The sequence below is a fragment of the Xenia sp. Carnegie-2017 genome, unplaced genomic scaffold (genome assembly GCF_021976095.1).
Source record: "Xenia sp. Carnegie-2017 unplaced genomic scaffold, XeniaSp_v1 HiC_scaffold_1, whole genome shotgun sequence".
Lineage (NCBI taxonomy): Eukaryota > Metazoa > Cnidaria > Anthozoa > Malacalcyonacea > Xeniidae > Xenia > Xenia sp. Carnegie-2017.
The window spans coordinates 9,446,719-9,472,261 of NW_025813402.1; the positions used below are offsets into that span (position 1 = coordinate 9,446,719).

General features: G+C 36.3%; 5 protein-coding genes across 5 annotated transcripts; all 5 read right to left on the minus strand.

The window, feature by feature from the left end:
• Nucleotides 1-430: 430 nt before the first annotated feature.
• On the minus strand, nt 431-5,211 carry LOC124441805 (protein CDV3 homolog). Its single transcript, XM_046992276.1, has 6 exons — nt 4,865-5,211; nt 3,852-3,931; nt 3,105-3,163; nt 2,586-2,651; nt 1,364-1,577; nt 431-920 (listed from the first exon to the last, which is right to left on the minus strand). The coding sequence occupies exons 1-6, from the start codon at nt 5,054-5,056 to the stop codon at nt 800-802; spliced, it is 732 nt and encodes a 243-aa protein (XP_046848232.1). The 5' UTR covers nt 5,057-5,211; the 3' UTR covers nt 431-799.
• An 879-nt stretch (nt 5,212-6,090) lies between these two features.
• LOC124435868 (alpha-protein kinase vwkA-like) lies at nt 6,091-10,193 on the minus strand. Its single transcript, XM_046985812.1, has 3 exons — nt 10,035-10,193; nt 7,042-8,482; nt 6,091-6,798 (listed from the first exon to the last, which is right to left on the minus strand). Exons 1-3 carry the CDS (start codon nt 10,039-10,041, stop codon nt 6,597-6,599), a joined length of 1,650 nt encoding a protein of 549 aa, XP_046841768.1. The 5' UTR covers nt 10,042-10,193; the 3' UTR covers nt 6,091-6,596.
• Nucleotides 10,194-11,692: 1,499 nt separating this feature from the next.
• LOC124438690 (alpha-protein kinase vwkA-like) lies at nt 11,693-12,647 on the minus strand. The gene is made up of 2 exons (XM_046988888.1): nt 12,274-12,647; nt 11,693-12,170 (listed from the first exon to the last, which is right to left on the minus strand). Exons 1-2 carry the CDS (start codon nt 12,645-12,647, stop codon nt 11,693-11,695), a joined length of 852 nt encoding a protein of 283 aa, XP_046844844.1.
• A 4,165-nt stretch (nt 12,648-16,812) lies between these two features.
• LOC124436169 (leucine-rich repeat-containing protein 45-like) lies at nt 16,813-18,979 on the minus strand. Its single transcript, XM_046986092.1, is given in 4 exon segments — nt 16,813-17,163; nt 17,536-17,683; nt 18,204-18,294; nt 18,296-18,979. Coding segments are annotated over 4 exon segments (861 nt in total). The 5' UTR covers nt 18,839-18,979; the 3' UTR covers nt 16,813-17,084.
• A 3,650-nt stretch (nt 18,980-22,629) lies between these two features.
• On the minus strand, nt 22,630-23,433 carry LOC124438701 (dermonecrotic toxin LiSicTox-betaID1-like). The gene has a single exon (XM_046988898.1). It carries the CDS (start codon nt 23,431-23,433, stop codon nt 22,630-22,632), a length of 804 nt encoding a protein of 267 aa, XP_046844854.1.
• Between the last annotated feature and the right edge of the window lie 2,110 nt (nt 23,434-25,543).

Consider the following 25,543-nt stretch of genomic DNA (forward strand, 5'->3'; position numbering starts at 1 on the left):
CGAATTCTCGAGCACCTTACCAAAGTAGCGCTGTTGCTGATAGAGCTTAAGCATGGGTGCTGGTTGCCAGAAGCCTGTATAGTGTTTTCCATTGGATAGTAAAATTCTCATGCATGTAAAAAAATTCTCTGTTCTTTCCTCTCGACGAAGAAATTTTGTACTCTTAGAAGAAATATTTTAATTCAGTGATTGCTCACAGTTCGAATCGTATATTTTCCCCCTTCAAACAACTTTTTAGTGTTAAAAAAGGCTATCCAGTGGATAGCGCATTCGGCCTTCGAGCAACCTTCCCTAGATTTTCAGAAGAGAAATTAAAACGAGATACGCATTACCGAAGATTCACCGTTGCTTAACAGGGCTCCATAGAGAGACAATGCGAAATCTTTTACACGCTCGCGGACGATTTCGAGCAAATTGTTTCGACAAATGATAAGGATGTACATTTCACTCTTTATTAATCAGCTATCATCTAGACCACGGCGTGTATGGGTGTAACATATAAAAGTTTAGCTAAAACTATAAATTTCAGAAAATGTCTATAAGAGGAAACTGACTTTCACGAAACACGAAACGCGGTGATGTAAATTAAAAATAAAGTTTGCGCGCGAACAAACCATTCTTCAGTTCCCAGGCGATATTCTTCCGTTTCAAAATAATGCGACATTGAATGAGCATGATGATACCTTTGCCAACAACAATCACCAAATTTCCACAGTTTTATTCCAATACACGAGGCACGATCACTTATAGCAACGTACCAATGGAAATTTCGAGAGAAAAATGTTCATGTTTCAGCTTTTTATTTGCTCAAGGCGCTAAATTTGTTGTCCACAACAATGTCGGTTCGACGATTTAAGGATTGCTCCGTCGTCACTCGTCCTCCATGTTTCACGTCTTGAAAGTTCGTAGATGACGCTTCGCTGTGGGGAAAAGAACGAGATTTTATGAATTAACTGTCTTAAAGCAATTCAAAGATTTTTATTGCTTTATAAACATGTGACGTCATACAACCCATGGAGCTTTTTCTGTAATCATCTGATCGTAATATTCCTCAATGTCGGTTGCACAAAGACCGGATAGCGCTATTCACTGCATAGCAATATTTTTGAAGGCTTCAAAAATCTCTGGAAAGGGAACAATGAACGATTTGAACTGGACAATCAATGAAATACGATATTGGTTCTACAATGGCAAAGTTTCATCATCGTAAAGACAATATAACCATGTATTTTTTTCACAATTTTGAAAATGTTACTATCCAATGGATAACGCTATGCAGGCTTCGTTCAACCGGACCCTGATCGTAATATTTCTCAAAGAGGTAGATTTTAAAAACAATATCTGCTGTAACTTTATCACTTACCTTATGCCGGAGGTAGCAGACGCTTGAAGCGTAGGGAACGCAATTTCGCTGCCGATTTCAGGAGGCCTACGCGCGTCCCTTTCTCTCCCGCTTCTGTATTTCCACGACTGATCGTTGGCAGGTACCTCTTTCGCCATGGCTTGCCTTCTTGAAGGAGGAACGTACGCTCCTTTCGTGATCTCCTTCTTCACTTCTTCTTTCACCTCGACAGGAGCTGAAATTATCGACGCACGACATTCGTTTTGATCTTAAACTTTCGCTCGTATTCTAAAAGCTCGCCCACACTTGCAGTGACTGGATGCGACAGAAAACTCACACTCTTTCTAATAAATGACAAAGTCAGTGGTCCATCGAGATCGATGGCGAGATTTGCTCTAAACTGAACATTTCATATCAAGCAATGAGTTGAGCGAAAATTACGTCTTCGAATAATTGAGGTTATTTTTAATGCCTCGCTTCGTGAGTGAGAGTGAGCTTTTAAAATATGGCGTTTTGTATCAAAAGGTTTTGAAACTCGAGCCCCGAGAAGGCAGGTGCGGATGAATGTTCATTCGACCGGAGGGGTGCAGATTTTCCAAGAGGAATGCATCGTTATCCTAGCTAAAGTTACACGAGCCTCGGGCTGTTGTAGATTTTTGGGCTTACAGATGATTGAATCTTGCGTGATGAAAGTGTTATGACATTTTTAAAACAATTTTATATACTTTTTTTTAATGTAATTTTATATGTTTTTCGTTCATGAATGCGCAATTAGTAATTCATTTCAATTTGAATACTTCAATAAAAACGCGCATGGTTATACTCGATTGTAAATGTTGGTAGTAGAAAATGTGTAATTGCCTTTGAAATGCGTTCTATCTTTACTTAGTCTTACAGCAAAATTTCATAATCCCTAATACTGTTATATTAATCGTCTACAGTACGTACGTAATACCATTTTAGTGTTTTTCTTGGGGGGGGGGCTAGAAAAATTATAGGGGGTGCGTACACCCCTCCCCCAGAAAATCCACCTCAGCAAAAAAGATCAGTGCATGCAGTTAGGCAGGTTACATATGAATTAGTGCACTTAAATGCTTAACTTATGAATAAGAGAGAGCTTTAGCAAGTGCAACACAAGGTATCGTGATTGTATTTTTGATTTAAAAAGCAGAAAACTTAAACCTAAACATATACAACCAGTCGGAAAAGATTATGAACTGACAAGAAAAACAATTATACGAACCTGATGGAGGTGGTGGGGTAGCTACTTGCCAGACATTGGACAACTTATCTTTCCTCTCGCTATTGTCTAAAAAATACATTTAAACCTCTTCTTTTGATATCTTGCACTACAAATTGAACAATGAGATACTCCCATTTACAAGATGACAAACAGAAAAACAAAAAAATTTTCAAAGAAACGATTAGATCTCATTTCTGCTTTCTCCACACGTCTCATTCTCCTGCTATTCAGCAATTTAGTTTTCTTATCTAAACTAAAAATTTTTGTCTCTTTATTATAGTTCATCAAGAACTAAGGAAAAGTAATTGGATTTGTTACTCTACACTCAAGTGTGGAATCCACAGTGGATTTAAAGCCTAATTCACACTTGTCCTAGCTCCTCAGAAATGGGTAGTCCATCATCATTGTACTTTGTTGTTTGAAATAAAAAAGCAAAGGTTTATGTCAGGCTCATGGTTTTGAAACAGATTGTTTCTGCTCAAAACTATATTTTGTGCATAAGATATTACTTGTTCATACCTTCATCACATTCATCAAAATTCTCTGTTCTTTCTTCATCATTTTCATCCGTCTTTTCCCTAAGAAAAGCATAGAAAACTTTTTTTTCTGAATACGATAAATGCATCAATCAATACAATTCATCTATTCTTATTCAATACAAATAATAATTTAAAAAGCATACGAATTTCAAGTAAAAATTAAGTCTGAAATTCCTCAACTAAGAGTTGAAGTGATGTCCACCAAGAGCACCATCAAGTGCATCATATCGAATAAAAATATAGACAATTCAGACAAGAAAAATTTATGGTTTGTGTACACAATTTGACTATTAAATATGAAAATTATGTATATAATTACGTTGGGTTGGGTTGCTTTTGTTTAGCTCAGTGTGCAAATTAACAGTGTGCAATGTGCAATTTGCACATCGTTTTAGCTAAAATGAAAACAATTGCACATCACTTTTTCAAATGATGTGCAAAAATCAGCAGTTTTAACAAAAAACACTGTCGTAAATCATACGGATTTGTTTCTATAAAGAAACACTTTTGTCAAAAAAATTGCACATCGTTTTTTCTGAACTAATTCGCACACTGAATTAGCTGAATAAAAATGATGAGAAATTTCTGGGAGAAAGCATAGAAATACTTGGTTCAAAACTGGATATTATAATCATGGCTTCTAGTATTAACTGATCATATTTCTATAAATTCATTCCAATATGAGTTATGCAGCTCATTCAACATATACGTAAAAAACTTTACATACATCGTTTGGAAAGACTGAACTTTCAGTCCTGAGTAGTCTTTTTCTTTTGGTTCATTGAAGTCTTCCCATTCATCTTCATTCTGGTAAAAACATCAAAAAATTTGTTAATCATATTGAAACAATCTTCCCGACAATCGATTATCATCTAAAAATTTCAAGAAACCAGCACTTTAATATTATTGCCCGCATCAAACAATATCATGATTTACACAACAACACTGACTTCAAAAGGGCTAATCAGGTTAATACTCTTGCAATTATGCTGTTTGAGCAATACAGGTTGCAATAAAACCTCTCAAACTGAAAGCAACGTAAAAACAAAAGTTCAATGAAAGATGTCACATATTCGACTGTGTCTTTATCACATCATTATATCATTTGTAAATCTGCTCAGAACAAAACATTTACCATCCATGTGCTTCTTTAGAAAACATGGTTAGAAAACATAGAAAAATTAGCTCAAAATGCATAACAAGAATTCATGTTCAAAACATTATTGACAAAATATTATTTCAAGTACAGCCAGGTAATGTGTAAACAAGAAATGCTACTTTCAATGTTATGTTGGAGAATTTTTTTTTTGATGTGAATTTGTGTCTTATAACAATTATATAGCTTCAGATTAAATTATCAGTAAGCAATTCATAATTCCTGAAAGTCCACAATGAATATTAGCAAATTTATGAAAGCATACTAATAATTCAATGACATCATTTCTTAAATACAAAATTCTTGGTTTTATTTCGACTTGACAGAAAGATAAAAACAGAAATAAACCGTGAATATTTAGACCATTAATAGACGTAAGAAACGTTTTCATGTCATTTTTGATAGTTGAAAAACAAGTAACGACCTATTCACACATCCCTCGGGCGATAATGCTTTTTATGTTACATTAGGGGATAAAAGCTAAATTTTCATGATAATTGCCACATGTTTAGCTTTATTGGAACAAGCGAATTACAAAGACAAACTTTCGTACGAAAAATCAGTATTGACCACTTCAAATTCACCTGAATATTTGCAAGCTGATTCGCTGTAGGTCTCTGTTCTTTTGCTTGTTCATTTGCTGGTTTTTGAGCCTTGTCAACTTGCTTGGTCATTGCCGAAGATGTCGTAAACTTTCCCTTGCCTTTCGACTTTCCCTTCTTTCCTTTATCTTTCTTCGCGAAAAAATCATCTAAAGACTTGTCGTCATCACCCATTTCTTCTATCAAAGACGATGGAAAGGCCGAAAAGGCCACAAGGGAAAATAAAACTTTGATTTACTGATCGCGGTGCACAACAAGAGAAACAATGAAATTAAAATTGAATTCGTTGATTGTTCATTCGGCTGACCATGTGGCCATGAATGCTCCAGCTTGACAAGATTGATCCCACATCATACCTTGTTATCCAAATTATTCATTGCCTTTCATTATAGATAAAAATGGGTACGCAGTGCGTAAAAAATAAATAATGCTCAAAAAATAGTCCTCTGAAAATGAAATTTACATGAGGAAGGCAAAAATATACGAAACATCATTAGTGAAGTGCAAAGATCATTTCTTTGATAACGAATATCCGTTCAAATATTAGCAACGCTAACAATAAATTTGTATCAAAATACTACAAAAGGAAAAAAATAAAGTATTCTCCCTTCTTTTTTGTCACTTTCCTTTCGCGCAAACAGGTGCTCTGAGCTAACGGTTTATTCATTATTTCCTGGACGCTTTCACTTAATTTGCCTTCCAACTATTTCCCTCTTGCAAAATGAGCTTGCCACACAAACAAAATAACAACGATGTCTTCATCCTCGCAAAGTCTCGACAATTTTTATGACAAATGTCGTAAATGAAGGTAAAGTGAACCAAGTAGGATAATGCGCTGTATGTTTCTCTTTGGATTGTTTGGAGGAAAAAGGGAATGTGTGTACGTCTTCGTTTTCTCCATTGCAAAAAGAAATGGAAATCATACTGAACCATCATAGGCATACGAAATTCCCTTGTATCTAGTCATTTTCTAGTCTTATTGTTCTAGCTCTCTAGAAGTTGTCGCCTCAACTCTTCAGATATAAATCATATTTGATCGAAAGACGAAATGTAGATGCCACTTTTTATAAAACATTAAATTTTGTTTGTCTTGATACTGTTTACAGCAACCAACACGCGTGACCCTGAAAATACTGAATTTTCAAATTTACTGATATTTAAGCATTAAAGTGTACTTACAAGAGAGCTATGCACTAGTAGTCAAGTAGTTTGTGTATTTGATAGGTTTTATTTGCAACTGTCATTGTAAAGATGATTATTAAATATTGTGTCTCGTGCCAAAGCGATGTTTTCACTTTTCAATTTTATACATTTAACAAGTGCTATGAATAACTGTCATTGTAAAGATTAGAAGATACTATATCTTGTGCAAAAATTATGTTTTTAATTGTATGCCAGCTGAAGAGTATGTAGCTCAAAGTTCATGGCCACTTTCAGACCAAAATATGATTTAACGTTGCAATAGTAGTTCACTTATTTTAAAGGTTTTATGTGTAACCAAGGGAAGATTTAGCTATAGGCAAAATAAATTACCACAGCACATTGATCGGTTATATTTCATTCTTTTGAAATTCACAAGCAATGGCCTACAGAAGTAGTATTTCAAATTTAAAATTACCGGCTAAAATTTATACCCTTTATATACCGTAAGTAACTGCCATTGTCAAGAATAGAAAATGTTGCCAATCTTGTAAAAGAGATGATGTAAATTGTATCATGGCTGAAGTTCGTGTGACTTGAGGTTCATCGCTTCACAAATGAAGTTGCAAAAGTGGGTACGGAAAAATTTATCCATTCCTTTCTTTCCAAGATTATTCTTACCAAACCTCATGACGTCGTCGCAATGGACTGTGGGATCCGTTAAGACGTACTGCGTATCGTCTTTCACGCCTTGAAGGTCCACAACCATCAGATATCTATCGCAAAGGAAAGACTTGTCGATAAAAAATGAGATAAACGTGTCATACCTTAATTTAATTCAACATGCAATACAACATGGCAATAGCCGCCGCATATTCACTAGTGATTTTATGACGTAAGTGCCACACCGTTTAATGATCTTATGCAGTGCATAAAGCTACAATTCATCTTATTGACATTCTCTATGTGCAAATTCCTCTTGTGAAACAACGTTAAAATGAAGTAAAGCATTATCATACCCATCCGTAACACAATACGTCCAGTGACTAAATGCACTCAGGGTAGCTGTGTACACATTTTCATTGACAAAACCAGCACTGTTGTTGAATTTAACGTATTTTCCAGGAATGTAACGTTCCATCGTATAATGAATCTTTCTTGCATATTCAGTAACCGTAGCAACAGATAATTGATCAAAGCTAAGTTTAACTTTGCCAACTGACTTTGGATTGATAGCATTGAATTTATTCGCTAAAGCTACTGCAACACAACGAATTTCCATCTTCTCTACATAACTCGTTATTTGACTCTTGCTTAAGTCTTTAAACTGCTTTAGGACCAACAAAGGTTTGCCGTAGTCCTGTTCATATTTACCATAAAAAGCGATGCATGACCTTCCTTGAGCGAAAGGATTAGGAGCAATCTTTATGTTACTTTCTACGTCTGTGCTACGTTTCAACTCTTTTTGCAAGTTGTTTGAATCGTCGGGAATTTCGAACTTCGATACCAAAACCTTTTTTGCAGTAATTGAGAACCAATTGGGAATTCTTTCTTCTATTTTGAACTCTCTATCTTCGACAACTGGAAGGGATGGGTTGGGAACATTTTTTTCCATGATTTCAACGGACACTGATATTGAGCCCACTACAGTTTTAGCGAGATTATCGGCGGAAGACAAATCGATTTCATCGATGCTCATGAGGCTTTGAAAAACTTCTATCATTTCATTAGTTATGTCGCCAATTTTAGCAAACCAATACAGAATGTTCATCTTCTGCAATTTAGATAGCAAATCTTCTACTTTTAAGCCATGTGGATCACCCTCAGGATAATTATCCTGGACGCTCATTGTGTGAAAACGGTTTCCATGGCAAGGAGCGTCGGCTATATGCAACATAATTCGTGTGTGTTTGCTCCAAGATAGTTTGGTAACCTGTTCAATGCCCCCAAAAACATCTTCTGCCCTATCACCACCACCCCCCTTAGCAACGATAGCTTTCACGAACGTTTCAAACTCTGATATTGACTCTCTAAAGTCCAAAAACACAATTCTATCATCACCATCGCCGTGATCACGATAACCAACGAATGCAACAGAAAACTCAAAACCAGGGAACATGTTTTTACATTTGTTCACCGCTTCCTGAATCTTTTCTTTAACACCTTTGATGTACGATGACATGCTTCCTGTGCAATCAACAAGAAAACACAAATTCATTGACTGTGCTTTTTGAGTTACTTCAAGCTGGCGATCTATTTCTTGTTCTCTTTTTAGGCGTCTCGGTTCTAATTTGTCCACTGCTTTCATTTCTAAGGCAGCCGATTGATTAGCTCTCTTAAGCTTTAACTCTTTAAATGTTTTTGCGATATCGCCAATTTTTCTGCCCATGTCTGCACTTACGTCAGTTGTATCCATGCTGTTGACTCTACCGTACGAACTGAAAGTGTTTGACCTCTTACCTAAAAGTAAATGACGAGCAAGGCACATGAGTTTATCATTGCAAAAAAGGAGCAAAAAGTTGGAAATTTTGAGTGCAAAACCGGGCGGTGAAATTTCGAGAAAGGTAAAACGGAAATCGAAAGTCAATTTTGATTTTGACATTGAAAATGCAGTAAAAATATACTCCAAAGAAGTGATACATCCAATTTGTGCGAATCACTGTAATTGCTGAAATTGCTATAACGATTAAAAAAGGATTCGTATTTCTTTCAGGAACTTTGACTTCATCTGATCCCAGCCATGTAGTGAACCAGCATGGAACAAGACGCGTAAATGGCGGAGTAGCGACTATGCACTAGTTTAGAGTAAAGTTTGTTACAAATTGAAATTGTTTGTGCTGACAAGATTTTGAGGGTAAGAAGTAAGTTAAAGATATTCGAGAACCAGATCTATACAAAGCATTGTTCCACTTCGCTATTCATCGGTTCATTTTTCTAAAAACCTATGCTTTAAAGAATTGACCGTTCTGATGTGATACCTGCAAAAGGTTTTTGATGGAAATATCAAAGAGTATTGCCTTGATAGTGCAATTTTAACCCCTGTCTTCATTTACACATTCTTAAGAAAATTTTCACCATATGCAACATTTCTTAACATTATTCGGTCTTGCAATTTAAGAGCATGAATGCGTGAAATTGCTTCACACGTTAACATGCACTTGATAAATTCATGTTTCGCAATTTGTACTTTGGAAACATTTCGGTTATTCGCAAAGTTTAACGATTAATCCTTCCTTAAAACATTCACAGAAATTTTAAGATTTCTGATTCTGAAAGAGATCGTTTGCGCATACTTATTTCCAACGTCACTATACAAAGTATACAAATATCCTTCTTCGAACAATCCACTACTGCATAAATTATTTAGAAGTCGGAATGCACAATAAGGAATGTGCTGGAAAAAAGTGAAACTTGTGAAACGCCAAAGCTGATATGAAAACCATAATTTATGTCACTACGCTATTTGCTCTTCGAACAAACTGAGAAATTATATCTTTCATAAGATTTAAAAATAACAGCTTGCATTCACACAAAGCAAGCTAAGATATTTAAATTAAATACATACTCACTCAACCCCATAAAATGTCTGAGTGTCGAATAAAACAATCCATATAAACTACATATGAAACTTTATCAGCTACGGTTATCGTGTCAAAACTAAGCATAATGTACTAAATACATAGCTATATGTAATACTATAAATAAGGCTGTCAAAAATGAAAACGCTAAAAGTGAAACTTGAAAGTGAAAGTGAAAGAAAAGTATGTAAGATAAATAAAGAAATAAATAAAATACTTACATAAAGCAAAGCAAATGTTTTTTGTCGTGCTAAGCATATATAATAGAGCCTTATTATATTCTTCGTATTTGTTAATTCATAATTGAGAGAGGAAATCATTTGTAGTTATATCTTAACCGACCTACTGCGTCGATAGTAATTTATCAATGGTTTTATGTTTACTATGCAACGCTTCTAAGATAGAAAGTCTACTTAGCCACCTCTGCCACTTACCTTCCATTTTCCCTATTTGTATGTTTTTTCAAAGAGCCTTTCAAAAAAATTCAATCACTTATATCCACTTTCGCTTTGATTTCAACTCCGCTACACGTTTGAATGCACTTTTTCTTTCTTTTGCAATTATCTGACACATACTAAAGGTTCAATTTCACAAGACAATGTGGAATTTCACGTAGCCAATCATGTGCACAAAAATTCGAACCTGAAATAGCTATATATTCTTCAGTCACAATTAAATGTTTTTATCCAAGACAACGAGTATTTCGTCTCCAAGACAACGATAATTTCGTCTTTTAAATGCATTAACAAAACAGTGACGAAAAAAAGATGTTGCTGAAGCCTTAAATACTTATTTTACTGAGATTGGCGAAAACCTTCCGAACAATCTTAGACAAAGTAACAAACAGTTTGTTGTGTACATTCCTCCGATTAAGGAACATATTAAATTTGATGCCACTATAACGACTTAGAGACAGTTTTGATGTTTTTAACAAATGGAAATTTGCTAATGAAGCCTGCCATGACAAAATGTCGGCCAAATTACTAAAAGATACATCCGATATTATTGCACCATATTTAGCGGATGTTTTTAATTCCTCTATGTTTTCGGGTTATTCTGTTAAACAATTTAGTTAAAAACTCAACCCATCCTTCTCCTAAGCACTTCACATGTATATCATCGTTCACTTCAAGACACTGCTAACGTCATCTTTACTAAACTCATATTTTTAGCCATAATATGCCTATTATTTAGGCTTTTCCACTCCTACTTTAATCATATGACGTGCCTTTCTGAACTTCTGTTTCCTCTGTTTTCTACCTTCGGTCCTCTTCTTATTCCATTTCTTCTTCACTAATCGTTTTCTCTGTATACACTAGCTCCTGCACTTTTTCATTCCATAACAAAGCCTCCGTATCTACCGAGGACAAATCGAGACTCAAATAGAGTTTGTCAACGTTTTCACGAAGGATACTGTTCCAGACGTAACCCTCAGCATTTCTTCGGACCAACACAAAAGGGATACTCTTGAAGCTGCACTCCTAAAATTATTCCAATAAAGGAAAATGTTTAACTTTGGCAATCCTCGATACATTTTAACGGATCCCGCGATTCATTGTCATGACACACGAGAGTTGGTAGGACAAACCTAATGGACTCCGTCGATTTCCATTAGGTTTGTCCTACCAACTCTCGTGTGTCATGACAATGAATCGCGGGATCCGTTAAAATGTATCGAGGATTGCCAAAGTTTTCATCTTTCACGCCTTGAAGATCTACAACCATCATATATCTACAATGAATGATAGAGAAGGATTAATTCGCCGTGTAACATGATAGACGCAGCAGCGTCATCGATGACGTTAATGCGTAGCAAACGACACACGGATAAAATAGATTTACGTAGATAAGATGCAATATTGTCAACAAAGTTTCGTCTGTTCTATGAGTTTATTGTTTGAAATTGAATTCAGTAAAGGTAAAACAAAGGTAAAACTTATCAAAATCATACCGTACCTGCCAGAAGCTAGGTAAGTCCAGTGACTAAATGCATTCAGCGTAGCAGTGTATGCATCGTCACTACAACAAAACCTAGGTTGTTGTTGAATTTGGTATTATTCGCAGAAATGTTAGTTTCCATCAAGTAACGAATCTAATTCTCATCATCGTTGACTGTAACAACAGACACGTCAGCAAAGTGAACAACATCTCTTACTCCCTTCGGTTTGATGTCATTGAATTTTCTCGCCAAAGTTATTGCAACACGTTGAGTTTCCATTTCCTCAACACAGCTCACCTTTTGCCTTTTACTTAAGTGCTTGAATTGCTTCAGGACCAACGAACAAACTCCTTTATCTGTTCTAAGTTGACAATAAAAAGCAATGCGTAAAGTTCCCTCCGCGAAAGGATTGGGCGCAATCTTTATTCTCCGTTCAGACTCCTCGTAAACAACATACTTTGGTTTCAATTTGTTCAAATTATCAGGAATTTTGGCCTTCGACACAATAACTTTCTGCGCAAAAATTTCCATCCAATTAGGTGTTTTTTCATCTATTTTGTACCTCGTCTCCAATTGAATGGAAAGAGACGGGTGTCCTTTTCCAAGTACGACATAGAAGTATTCATTGAAGCTAAACAAGGTCATTGCTGGATTTCAGAATGATTTCGTTGACACCCTTGATACTATTAAAAACTTTTATCATTTTATCAGTGGCATTGCCAAATTTAGGAAACCAGTACAAAATATTCATCTCCCGCAACTTCAACAGCAAGTCTTCTATTTTAAGGCCTCGCGGATCACCGTCAGGATACTTGTCGCCCACGTTTGGATTATGAAAACGGTTTCCATGGCAAGGACGGTCGGCCATATGAAACATGATTCGCGGATATGTTTCCAAACAGTTTTGTGACGAATGTTCCAAACTTGATATCGACTCTGTGAAATCCAAAACAGCAATTCTGTCTTCACCATCTCTGTGATTACCATAACCAACAAATGAAAATGAAAATTTAGATTTGGGAAACAGTTTTTGACATTCGTTCACTGCACCCTCATTTTTTTTTCTTGACACCATCAATGTACGATGACATGCATTTCCATTATGCATGTTCATGAAAAAAAAATGTATTACGTCGTTCGATTTCTGTTTGAGACTGTTGATTTTGCTGTTTTTTGTACGAACTGGACGTGCTACGACCTATAAACGAATGACATATAACTTAAAAACTCAAACAAGAGACTGAAAGCCAAAGATATTGATCCTGACTTTTCAATCAGGTCTTCTTACTAGCATCTATGCTTCATAACATCAGCAGAAAATTAGACTTTCATCATTGTCGGCTGTCGTTTTGTATGACGCTAAATGAACAATAACTAAGGACACATAGTCTGACACCTGGATTCAGAATTAGTCGTATTACTCTCGCAATTACTGTATCGCAAAACATTTCATCTGCAAAAATAACAAATTTCAACTCGTTGAAAACAGCTTGCCACCAGAAAAACCTAAACATAACACAGCTATGTATAAAATTAGGAGCGAAAACAAAACATTTTGCTATACGCACATTTCGATTAAAAAGACATAAAAAGTACACGTTGAGCAAGGTTTACAAAATACAAGCGAAGATATTCCTATTTAGCATATCAAGCGCATTGAAAAATCATTTACAGGTACATTTACATCGTTTAAAAACTTTATCGTATTTAAATTGTGTACTGTAGAACATACTTGTTTGTCATGTGTTAAGAAACAATAAAAAGGAATGCATTTCAAAAACGTTAGTGTTGAAAGCCAATAAAAGTAAAAATGAAATCGAAAGTATTTAGAATGAGCAAAGAGCGCATGTCTGTTTTGTGGAGTACATTTTCTAGGTCGCATGCAATGTATTTAATGTGCTTATCGATAATCTAGTACATGAATACAGGTATGCACTTCAACCCACCGGCTTCCTGTAACGCTGATATGCTCACAATTAATCAAAGTATATAATCCATCCCTAAACCCTTCAAAAGTAATTAGTCAGTTTTACCATGCACTTACTTGCCATGTTTCAAAGTTAAATTCAGTTTCTCGAAAGCACCTCTGACCTTTTCGTGCAGAAAACATCTGCTGCACAACACTAAACGAGATTTCAAAATTCTTATGTCACTCGTTGATCGGAATGCATTGCCATTTCTTAACTATCTTGCTGATCACTTGTACTTAAACCAAACAAATGTAGATTTTGTCGTGACAAATCAAGCGCGAGATTTTGTGCTGCGAACAAACGAAGAATATTTCTGATTTTCCTTTTAAGTTTTCAGCTAAATGCTTTTGTAAAATGATCGTTATTTTATTTTTATCGAAGGAATTTTCAAAATGTAAATTACCTCTTTAAAATTACCTCTTTAAAAATCGTAGGGATGGAAGATTACCCATATTCCCTTTCTTTACCCTACGCTTGTTAAGCCTTGTACCTCGAATTCAAATCACTGAAAGGATAACGTCAATAGATTGAAGCTTTTGCTTCAAGTATACACATAATAATACTATTTTTACAAACCTTTTTATAAAGTAATTAAGTAAATAGTTTGAACCCGGAAGTATCGTTACATGTTTGTAGATGTAGATCGTCCAGGTTAGTATAGTCCTGAGAAGGACTGCTTTTGTTGTTGTTGACTGACGTTTTGACAACCTTAGCGGTAGTCATCTTCAGAGTCATATATTATATAAGTCAACGCTGGATAGTAAGCTCTCATTTTCGAGACCAAAGTACATCAAAATAAAGTGTTTGTTTATAAGGGATAGGTTATAACCTCGCTTTTAGCGTCGAGCTATTTCGAAAAAACTACACGGAAAAATTTTTGTAATGAAGGAAAATTTGCAGTTTGAAGGAAAAAAAATTTGAAGGAAGAAAATTTGAAGGAAAATTTGAATGAAAAAAATTTGAAGGAAGAAAATCTGAAGGAAAAAACAGTTTTCTTATAGTTGGCTATACGTAAATAGTTTTTACAGTTTTATTGGTATTTTGACCCTTCAGTACATGCTTAGGGCAAAATATCAGTTCAAAAACATGTCTGAAGCGTTTCTTTGTATCTCATGGTCACAGTAAGATATCTACTAACATAAGTAGATAAAATTTTTCGGATGTTTAAAATCTTTCCATGAAGAAGATGGTATCTCACGTTATGACGTCACTCGTTGGACATGACGACATCACACAGGCGTGGTACCAATCAAAGGCTGGGAATTCTTTTAAATATATAACTTTGATGTGTCGTAGATAGATAAAATGTTTCAGTATAATTGAAAATCACGCCACTGATTACGCTACAAGAACGCTACAAGATAAAATGAACGATTTAGAGAAGACGTAGCTGCGCAGCTACAAGGTATATCACAGTGTTCTTTTATCTCGTTTATGATTTGCAGAAAAAGAGTCGGATGATTTTCGATATTCTCGTCATTTCACATGCCTCGATATCAGTATAAGAGAGCTATTAAATATTGTCTATTTAAAAGAATTCACAACCTTTGATTGGCTTGTACGACTGCGTGATATCCTCATGTCCAACGAGTGACGTCATAAATTGGACTGACTTTCCTCAAGCACGCTATTGGTCATATTGTGCACGGTCGACGCACGACGTCGAACGATTGGCAAGACAGTAGCCAATGATTTATAACCAAATGGACGCCATCTTGAATGGAGGCATAAAGCAAGATTATCGATTGAAAATAAGAATGTTTTTATGCAGTGCGGTGTTTGAAATTAAATGAGATATGATCTTCGCATAGCTGGACAATTTAAGCAATCGTCTCAGGACCTGAAAAAGGAGGCAATGAGTCACCTGATTTTTCAGGTCCTGAGACGATTGCTAAATTGTCCAGCTAAGTGCGAAGATCATAACCGATTGAAAATAAGTTAAAAATAAATTTAAAAACAATCCTATCGAACATTTAATAAAACAAAGCCTAGACTATCATCTCTACAACTACATATATATTAACGAGAAAGAAGCAAATCTTAGTCGCACATAGGGTCAGTTCTGCCACTTTTCAAGAAGGTGCCTTGGCTCAGACTCGCACATAAAAATCGAACAGTGTATAAAACGAGTCGGATATCTAGAAGAATGGGTTCTACAGTAAGTCATTGACAATAACACAATCTCAAGTGAATGGTTTGCCAACTATGAAGAACAATTCACATTGTCGGTTGCTTTGTACAAGGACAGCGAAAGAGTGATAATCGTGGGGTGGGGGAGCTTCATACATACATGGGGTATAATCCGTAACTAGAAAAGATATAGCCCATCACGAATATATAGATATTAGCCCTCCAATTATCAATCTTTCGCCGCCCTTGAAAATTGTGCTTTGCTGCATGCTAAAAGTTCAAGACGTCACTTGGCACATACCAGAATTTACAACAATGCACCTTTAATATTTGAGACTGATCCAGCATTCCCACCAGTATGTAACTGTTACCCACTTATTTCGAGGGGGAAGTAAATGTCGACGACCTTGTACTGCTGACGTATGTGCTGATGGCGGATTGCAAAGTTCTGCTCTCCTCATTTCGTCTTCGCGCTGTCTCTTCAGATCCGTTTCTCTTGCCAAAACCTTTTGTTCCAAAGACTCGATTTCACGAGCTTTTCTGCAAGCATATCTTTCTGTTGTCTTTCGCGGTTCTTCCTGTCCACTTCTACATTCATAATCCTTTCTTCTAGATCATTTTTCATTCGCTTTTCAGACTCCAACTCCACTCTCAAGCGAGATACTTCCGCCACATTCTTGTTTTCTTTCTGCCGCCATTCATTCTCTGCGGCATCCCGTTCTGCTTTCAAGTCAAAGGTCCTTTCTCAATTGCCCTACTTCCTTCTGTAACTCGGAAATTTGAGCGAGATACTTATTTGCTTGAGAATGAAGTTCATCACGCGAGTTTTGCAACGTATTTAAACGATCTTCGTATTGTTTCGAAGACAAGCGTTGTTCGTGCTTAAGCTGTGTCGTCGTGCTCAACATTTCTTCCTTGTGTTTCAGTCCGTTTGATACCAACTCGGATTTCAGTAGACTGACCTGTTCTTGGGCTTCAATTTTCTCCTTCTCAACACATTCAATTCTACCTTTCAGTTTGGCATCTAACTCCTCGTAATTCACACGCAAATGCTCCACTTCTTTTGCGTTTTGTCCACGAGTTCAACCAGAGCCCGTTCGTGGCTCGCTTTCAGATCTGTCATCGCATTCTTATGCTCCGCAATCGCCTTAGCGATGTCACTTTCAATTTCAAAATTGAATCTTTAGAAGCGAGTTTGTGTTCCTTCAGTTCGGCAAGTGTAATATCAAGCTTTGACTTTTCTTCCTTTAATCTTTGAAAATCGCTTTCTATGGCCGTGCGCTGAGCCTTCTCCGAAGAAAGCTCGTTTCTAACATCAATCAATGATTTTTCCAAGGTTGATATCTTGTTGTCTTTGATCGCTGTTTCATTCTTCAAAGACTCCACCTGCGCTGAAATCTCATTAAAAGATGCTTCACTTTCTTTCAAAGATTTCTTCAATAGATTTATTCTGTCGCTACTTGATTTCGACAGCTCTTCGTTTTCTTTTCCTTGTGCGTCAAGTTTTTTTTGCAACATGGAAACCTGCAACAAGACGACGCCAATCTCAAATCTACAGTGAAGTTCTCAAAATTTACAGCTGGCATAGTTTGAAAATGTTTAGTTATACTTCTACGCCGACTAACAATAATAAAAACGAGGGCATGAAAGGCTGCTTTATTTATTTAACTGCATTCCCACTGTGTCCCAATTTAGTTAGCCAGGTCAACTACATGGTAACAGGCATATGCGCTTATCCAGAACACACTTATAAGCTAATTACCAGTTAACACAAAGATATCATTTTCCTACTGGTAGTCACTAAGAAGCAATATGAGGGATAAGAGCCTAAAATTCAGTTTTCCAAAACCCTTCGGAAAACAGTATTTGATAGCTATGACAATTTAAAATGCAAACCTGCATTGTATTTTCAAATTCAATTTTTCAATGGTTTTCATCATCTTGTCCGTCCTCATTGCCTCCTCGTTTCTTGCACTTTCCCTCTCAGCATTCAAATTTAATGCAACAGTGATGGCCTTTACAATATCTTGAGGCACATTGTTTCCTAGAACAGTAATGACACTCGATATATATACCTCATGGCAGACCAAAAAATAAGCACAAAATCTTAAATCTCAATCTTAAAGCAATTTCTTTCCATGTATTGCAAACAACAATTCAGAGTTTCAATTTGTTTAATCGAGACTGAAAGTCTGTCAAAAATGATGGAAAAGTATATAAAAAAGTCTTAACTAATGAATAGATACAATTCTAACTTGTGTAAATTCTCAATTTTTGATGAGGATTTATCCTTAAAAAGAGGCATGAAAAGTCCCTCATTGATTAAGGGAATCAACAGGGATGTGAAGCAGGGGAGTGAATGGGGTAGGGGCCTGACTACCAATAATTTTCCACCATTTTGGAATATCCCCCTGGATCCCTACTTGCACTTCAACTTCTGCTGTGGATCCCCAATAAATAATATGCTGTTCCCAATCTCTGATATAGTCCTTCAATAAACTTGTTTCACATACCATCAAAGCACACTCTACCATAAAACTTGCAGCCCTAAAACCAGGCTCTACCTTGCAATTCCAAGGTGGTCAACGACTTGTTATACTGCAAAGCTGATAGGAAAGCACGAGCACCAAGGAGACCAGCATTATTCCACCGCAAAGTCAAGTGCCTTTAATGTTGAATTGCTTTTGAGTGCCAAAGCCAATTCCTTCGCACCATGATGAGATATTTGATTATTCCTCAGATCCAGCACGAGCAACGTTTCATTTATAACCAAACCCTCTGCCAACTTGCCAAGTCCACTACCCCAAAGTCCCAAAGAGTTCCAATCCAAACGCAAGCATCGAACCGACGTATTTTTGGTGAGAAACAGGCCAACGATTTCTGCACCAGAGCTTCGTAAATTATTCCCCTTGAGGTCCAAGTTTTTTAAGGATTTTGTGTGGAAGAAGCCACACAAGAGTATCTTAGACGAATCCTCGTTCAACAGGCAGTCGGTGAAACGCACATCTTTGAAGAACGTATCGAGCGCAAATGTTTTTGCTAGTGCAAAACAATCTTCCGGAGAAAGGCTACAAGATGACAAATCGAGAATTCTCTCGCCATCCTTGTTGTGAAGCTGCATTTGAGAATCAACACATTCCAAAGGACTGACGTTGCATTCTTTGCAAGCACGGAGATAGCGATTATAGAATTCTTCCATGCCTATTGCCTAATACATTTTAAAGCTACAATAGAATTATAGGAAAAATAAGAGAGCCAAATTCACAAAACAACGCATTTGATATTGGTGAATTTACATTGCCATAACTTTTTGAATGCGATAAATTCATAGAACAGTGATTTGTAAACACTCGTATTGTTTGTATATCTTTACTAGAGGTTACTACAATAGAATATGCTGCCTAAGAATTGCTATGGCAAAAGTTTCACTTCAGAACTGCTGTATTTGTATGTATGTATTATTACTAATATGATATAATAAAGCTATCTCTTTCAGTTTCAATTAGGTCATTTGAAGGAAGTATTTCATGTATTTTTCATTACTTTTCAATATCAAAGCTCACAGAGAGTGAGTTTAGTTAAAAGGAGTTTAATAGCAAACGTCAATTTTTCTGGTCACACACGTGACGTAGCACGTTTGACAAGCTTGACTGTTTTCCCGTATCGACATTTAAAGCTTTAAATTCACCGTTTGTAATTATAATATCGCCATGTAAACTTAATCACCCTAAGCATGAACCGAGCAGAACTAACTCTGTCGTCTTCTCGGATTCGATGCAAGCTAAACCGAAGAATATAAATACTTATAGGTCTTGCAGTTGTATTCGAAATAATGGGACACTCTTTGGTTACGCAACATTTAACATACATCACGCTGAATGACTTGAAGGACGACTACAACAATGTCATCCTGAAATCAATAGAGGCAAAGGACTTGTTATCTTGAATAAAGACGACTACACAAGGAAGATGGACGTTATACTATCAGGCATACCTTAAAGTGGTTATATCACAGAATTTTAGCCCCTTTTTATTAGCTAAATTGAAAGACCTTGTTTCAGTGATTTTAAATCTGCAATTATAATTGAAATTGGATTGGTGAAAGTGATTTTACGGACGTTCAAAGTCACGATTTTCAGCATTTTTTTTGCGAACTTTTTGATCGGTATGCAAATGACTTGTGACGTAGAAAGTTGAACCATATATCAACATGGCGTATTCTACTAGTAATCTTAATAAGAAACGCGGAGGAAAACGCTGTGTTGCTGGCGAACCTAATCAAATTAGTTGCGCCAATGATTCAAAAACAGAAGGAATGTCGATGCATCTGTTTCCTAAAAAAGAAACAGAGCCGCAAAGACATAGAAAATGGATAAATTTTGTGCGTAAATATAGACCGGGTTTTGAGGCTTCCTCTACCTCGTGTCTGTGTTCTGCGCATTTTGAAGATTCTTGTTTTGACCTTAATTTGGCGTGCAAGTCAAGCTCAAAGGTTGAAGAAGATGCTATCCCAACCAATGACGTGGCTGGGATTCCTGAACCATACAGGACGAAATAACCGATCGAAAGCGAAGACAAGTAAGTTTACGCTTGTTTATGTTAATTTTCTTTTGTCATATGTAAATTCGATATAAGTTTTGTAGATTATAAATTATTCGACATACTCTCCATAAGCCATCGCTGAAGGAAACATGTTCTCTCAATGAGGAAATTACCATCTACTAGTGATGAAGCTGAGCATGTTTGGTATGCACTGGGGAAATAAACGATTCGCCATTTTGAACGGCTTGCTATTTTCCATTTTACATTTATGTTATGATTTAATTCCATATATTTTTCTTTTGTCTTTTTCCCAGACTGACATTGAAGAAAGATATTCTTTCATTTAATTCTTTCAGCAACCTCTCAGTAGTTGCACCAATTTGTTTTATTGTTTACTCTTGTTTCAAACCATTAAACTGCATGTCAACTTATATAGTGCATCCATGTATCTCCTATTTGGTTTTCATCTAGGCATATTTCCTGACCATTCCAAACTCAGCAAAGAAGGTCAACAGTCTCTACAGTGCACAAGTTAAAAGACTATTCCATCATCGCCCTCTGATGGTATGTAACCTGTTGTGTTACCACTTGGATATGCTTTCCGAATAAAGTGGTAGTACACAAGCAGGTAAACCGATATTCTCCCATCCCATAGACCCACAAAACCATGCATCAACCATCTGTATGCCACAGCTCTCAAGTACCTGAAGTAAATAAAAAGGTTGGACTAATTATTGTTGATGAAACAATGTTGATGATAACATTGTTTCTCATACAATTTACAATCTTACATTCTTAATGATTGTGATGCTTGGCGGCGATAAGCATGTCCATTCCTATCTCTCAATAGTGGCCCGACGTTTTCAAGGACAGCCTCATGAACTAAAGGCCCAAATTTGGCATGCTGTGTTATGCATGATATTTTCTCAATGCTGCCATCGAATATCATTTTCTGCAAAGCTGGTCCTATTTCCTTACAGCATCTGTACTCTAATGCGCCTTCTAACAAATCGGTATGACAGCATTGACAACTACACCTGAAACGTAGGAGCATTGTGGTTTATAAAGTAACTTTATGTATATTACAAACAGGAGAAAACAACAACTTACCATTCACGAGTGGAATTACGCCATCACTTCGTTGTTCTAAGGTCGCAGGGAGAATTCCATCGGGATCATCTGGAGTATGCACTTCATCACCATCTCCTGCAAGCGGTTCATCGTCATATGCGAAGTCGTTTAAATGCTCGACATAACCCACGGATTCCGAGCTCGAATCAGATACGCATTCAGACATCGAATTCGAATTATCTGAGCACTGATTTGAGGCCATACTTTCCGGACAACTTGTTTTTTAATATTTTATTGAAAATACTGTCATTATTTGTTTTTAAAACAAGAAAAACGACAACAAAATCACCTTCCATAATATAATATTTTATTGACGGAAACAGACGTGTTCAACTATCTACGTCACAAGTATCAATATGGCGTCGTAAAAAATTCGCAAATAGTACCCGACTTTGGAGGCAAAATTAAGCAACTTATATTTATCTGTTTAAGTCCAGCGACATGTCATAGTTCTTCAAATAATCCAAATTTTCAATTAAGCTCATAAAAAAGGGGGGCTAAAATTCGTGATATAACCACTTTAAAATTAAATTAATGTGTTTGACTATCATGTTCACAAATTCTCATTGAAAGTTCCTGATCTCTTGCAGACAGGTGTGACTAAAATATTAATCCGGGTGTATTCCAAATCACATTCAAAAGAAATAAGTTGGGCGCAATTGAATACATAAATAACCCCCCCCCCCTCCTAATTAACGTTCTACTGTTAAGCTCCGGATCTCTCGATACGATTTCACACAAAAATTTAATATCATAAGTACACGATGGATAAAATTTGTTCGCCGTGGTTTGTTGTGCCTCATTAATGTTTGTAAAATTTGTTTACCAGCGAGGAAAGCAACATACAATTGCCAACTCAATATTATGGAAGTTGATTTTAATGACTACTTGCTGTCGCATATTTGCAGGCATCTCGTATTCCTGTCATCTTGCAGTTCAGTTCTTAACCCCTCCCCATCAACAAAAGGTGCAAGTTCTGCCCCTGCAAACGCTTCAGATACTTTCACCATTAATTGTGCGACATTATCATAAAACATAATCAACTTCCTGTTTCAGTGGGCGATGTTCCATTTTTTCATGCAAAACAGTTAAATCAATACGAGCAATTTGCAAATCTAGTGCAGTCGACGCTGCAAACAACAGTCCTTTTTTTGGGAGACGGAATTCAAATACTTCAAACATGTGACTTCAGACTAATTGATTATATTATTAATTAAGAAAAAAATAAGCATGTTGGCTGTTTGACTTCTGTCTTTAACTAAACTCCTAAGGTCAACAAAGTAAAGATAATGATTACGAAAATAATCCCGAGATCTTTCAGTACTTTTTAAATGGATCATCAGACAAAGTTGCCAGTCTTACTTTGTCAGAGTGTTTGTTGAATCTATTCATTGCTTCATTTATATTTTCCGGATCGTTGGTTATCATTCCATCTAAATCAATTTCGAGATATTTTTCAGCGGTGGACACTCGGTTAACCGACCACGTGTAAACTTTGCTAAAATAGCCTTTTTCTTCTCTGTATTTGACTTGCTCCTTCAATTCCTTTAGATGAAGTTTTGTAAAGAACCAGTTTGTCGCTCCGATGCTGAGCCATGCATGACCTGACGGGACGCCAACTTCACGGAAAATCTTTTCCTTTTCTGCCGAGCTCCTATCGTCCTCGCTAACATCAAAGCCAACACTTTTTATCGTACCGACATCGTTCAACCACAGTTTCGTTAAGACGCCTTTTACGAAATCCTTTTGATCTAAATGTGGAAAGCTCACGACCACTTTCATGTTTGTCGTGTTGTTTTTGTACAACGGCATCAAAATTGTACTGGCAAACTTCTCTCCAGCTGATTTGAAAACGTTGGGCTTCAATTTCTTCAACTTCACGTCGAACATGACCAGTACCAAGTTCTTATTGAATTTTCCACTTGAAGGGATCGTTCTTTCTCGAAGTGCATCGATGTAATTTCCAACGAGCGACGAGCGACTGCAAAGTCTGCCGAAATCACATGGCCATCCATGATAAAATTTTTTAGGTGTTCCATCCTCATCAAATTGAACATCTACTTCAAGTGCATTCGCTCCATATTTCAGCCATGTGTCAATTTGGCTCACTGCATTGACCATGTGACCTATGTTGTAAATAGGGCGAGCACACTTCAAAACTGAAACAAGTGACACGACAATGATGGCTGCAATACGAGCGAACGTGCAAAGACTTCGACATGATTCTTCAGAAATCCAACTTTTTTATTCTCGGTACTGTTGTCAAAATTCAAACAAACCAACCTCTTGCATTAAATAACGACAACAACGTCGGTTCGTTACAGGCCCGCCTTCTTGTGTACTGTGTGCTTACGAGACAATGATTTCCACAATTTATATGCAATGTGACGCTGTTACATTTCCGAATGAGAACAATGCTGATCTTTGTTGTAAGGCCAATTAAAATTTTATATATTGTATGTCTGTCACTGTAGTGTGTTATGTTTACAACAAAACCTAATGCAAAAGGAGCAACGATAAAAGCAAAATAGCCAAAATATAACTTGTTCATGCACATTGAGAATGATACCATCCATTTTTTGCGTTCACATTCCTAATAAAAACAAGTAAGATGAACAACAAAACAAAGAACCATTTCAAAAAGTACAAAAAAATGATTCCTACAAAATTACCCAAGCAAATTCCTAGCCACGGAGTTTTGAAGACAAGGGTTATGTTTGTGTTTAGCAATTACATAGTAGCCAAAGACTTTGCTCACTATTACTTCTTGTTATTTTTTATGAGAACTAGGCTTAAGCAGCACTTAAGATGGCAAAGTTGCGGAGTCGTTGAAGAGCGCATATCAAAAGGACGTAATCAACTCACACCGCGAAGTTGTGAATGAAAAAAACAGCTAATGCAACCGAAAGGTATGTAGAATAATCATAAAGAACTAAGCCAATGAAACGAGGCTGGGAAAAATCTATGCTGATACAAAATACAATATCATGTGGAAGATGAAGTCTTTCATTGATCATGGAACGGATGGTTGATTTCACAGAGAGTGCAGCTATTTTGAAAGATCTGATAATATCCCACAAAAAAAAAGCAATTAAAAGAGATTCGAATCAGAAATCTGTAGGCTGAGGACAACGTGGCCAAATGGCAAACATAGATGACTTAATTATTTGAATATAGACTATGAACGAAAGCGGTAGTCAGAGTTGGAACTTGGAAGTGTCTTTGACCGTTTAATAACGTACCAATGTCATCTCTCTTGCACCAATCAAGCGAGTCACCTGTTCGCATTGCATGCTATTCGGCATTGCATGCTATTCATTAACGTTTAATTTTACTTGCTCTAACCTGTAACTCTCTGTACAGTATTGTAAAAATCGTCATCTTTACAAAGCTTATTATGACAAAGACTTCAAAATTTCGTAGTATTCCACGCATGAGATTAAACTAATTATAGTTATAATATAATTATTCAAGTCATTTAAAATGTCGTGCATTACTTGTTATTGTAAGAGACACACATGAATCTTTTTTGCATGCTTTCAGAACTTTGAATCAAGCGTGTCACTTTATCATATTTGTCAAGAGTTAACGCATGCATTCTGTTGAAGTATGACATAATTAAATTTCTTAGAGGGGCTGTTTGTATTAGCCCTACAGGCTCATGAGTTAATGTTGGCAAATAAGAGCTTGCCCTGCGAGGCAACAAAAATTGATGCATATTGATAAAAGATCGTTTACATAGAAAGCAGTGGAGTAATGGCTGGAGGAAGGTGTGCGCCAGAACAAAGATAGGAAGGGGGGAGCTCAAAACTCATCTGTGCAGACTCACCCTCTGAATTTATATTTTGAAACAAAATTTAAACCAATAAAATTCAACGTAGAATGTGTGCGTTTCCGCCAGTTAATAAATGCATTAACCATTGGCAATATGTTTAACAGCCGATTTTGGACTGTTAATGATTTAACAGTGCACAATAACATACTAACATTGAGTATTAAAAATGAAATGAATATATATATGCTTGAGGTGGTCTGTGCATTCAGTCTACTACACAACCAACAATAAAAAAAAAATATTCATGCATCGACTTGCATTGGCTTAAACTGTCAAAAGCTCTTCTTTAACGACATTAAGTCACTATCTGTGTTGTGTTGTCGAATAGTTAAACCACAAAATAGATATTTAAGAAAACGTCCACTCGTGTCGCAAGCAAATTCTAAAGCGGATACG

What these genes read in the sequence shown, in the direction of transcription:
- LOC124441805 (XM_046992276.1), bottom strand. Translation starts at nt 5,056, where the DNA reads ATGGGTGATGACGACAAGTCTTTAGATGATTTTTTCGCGAAGAAAGAT. An exon ending in TTTTGATGAATGTGATGAAG is followed by an intron (nt 2,652 to 3,104) that starts GTATGAACAAGT and finishes TGTATTTTTTAG; the next exon opens with ACAATAGCGAGAGGAAAGAT. An exon ending in TCTGCTACCTCCGGCATAAG is followed by an intron (nt 921 to 1,363) that starts GTAAGTGATAAA and finishes TTTTCCCCACAG; the next exon opens with CGAAGCGTCATCTACGAACT.
- LOC124435868 (XM_046985812.1), bottom strand. An exon ending in ACGTATTGTGTTACGGATGG is followed by an intron (nt 6,799 to 7,041) that starts GTATGATAATGC and finishes CCTTTGCGATAG; the next exon opens with ATATCTGATGGTTGTGGACC.
- LOC124438690 (XM_046988888.1), bottom strand. Translation starts at nt 12,647, where the DNA reads ATGCATAATGGAAATGCATGTCATCGTACATTGATGGTGTCAAGAAAA. An exon ending in GAGATGAATATTTTGTACTG is followed by an intron (nt 12,171 to 12,273) that starts GTTTCCTAAATT and finishes GACCTTGTTTAG; the next exon opens with CTTCAATGAATACTTCTATG.
- LOC124438701 (XM_046988898.1), bottom strand. Translation starts at nt 23,433, where the DNA reads ATGGTCAATGCAGTGAGCCAAATTGACACATGGCTGAAATATGGAGCG.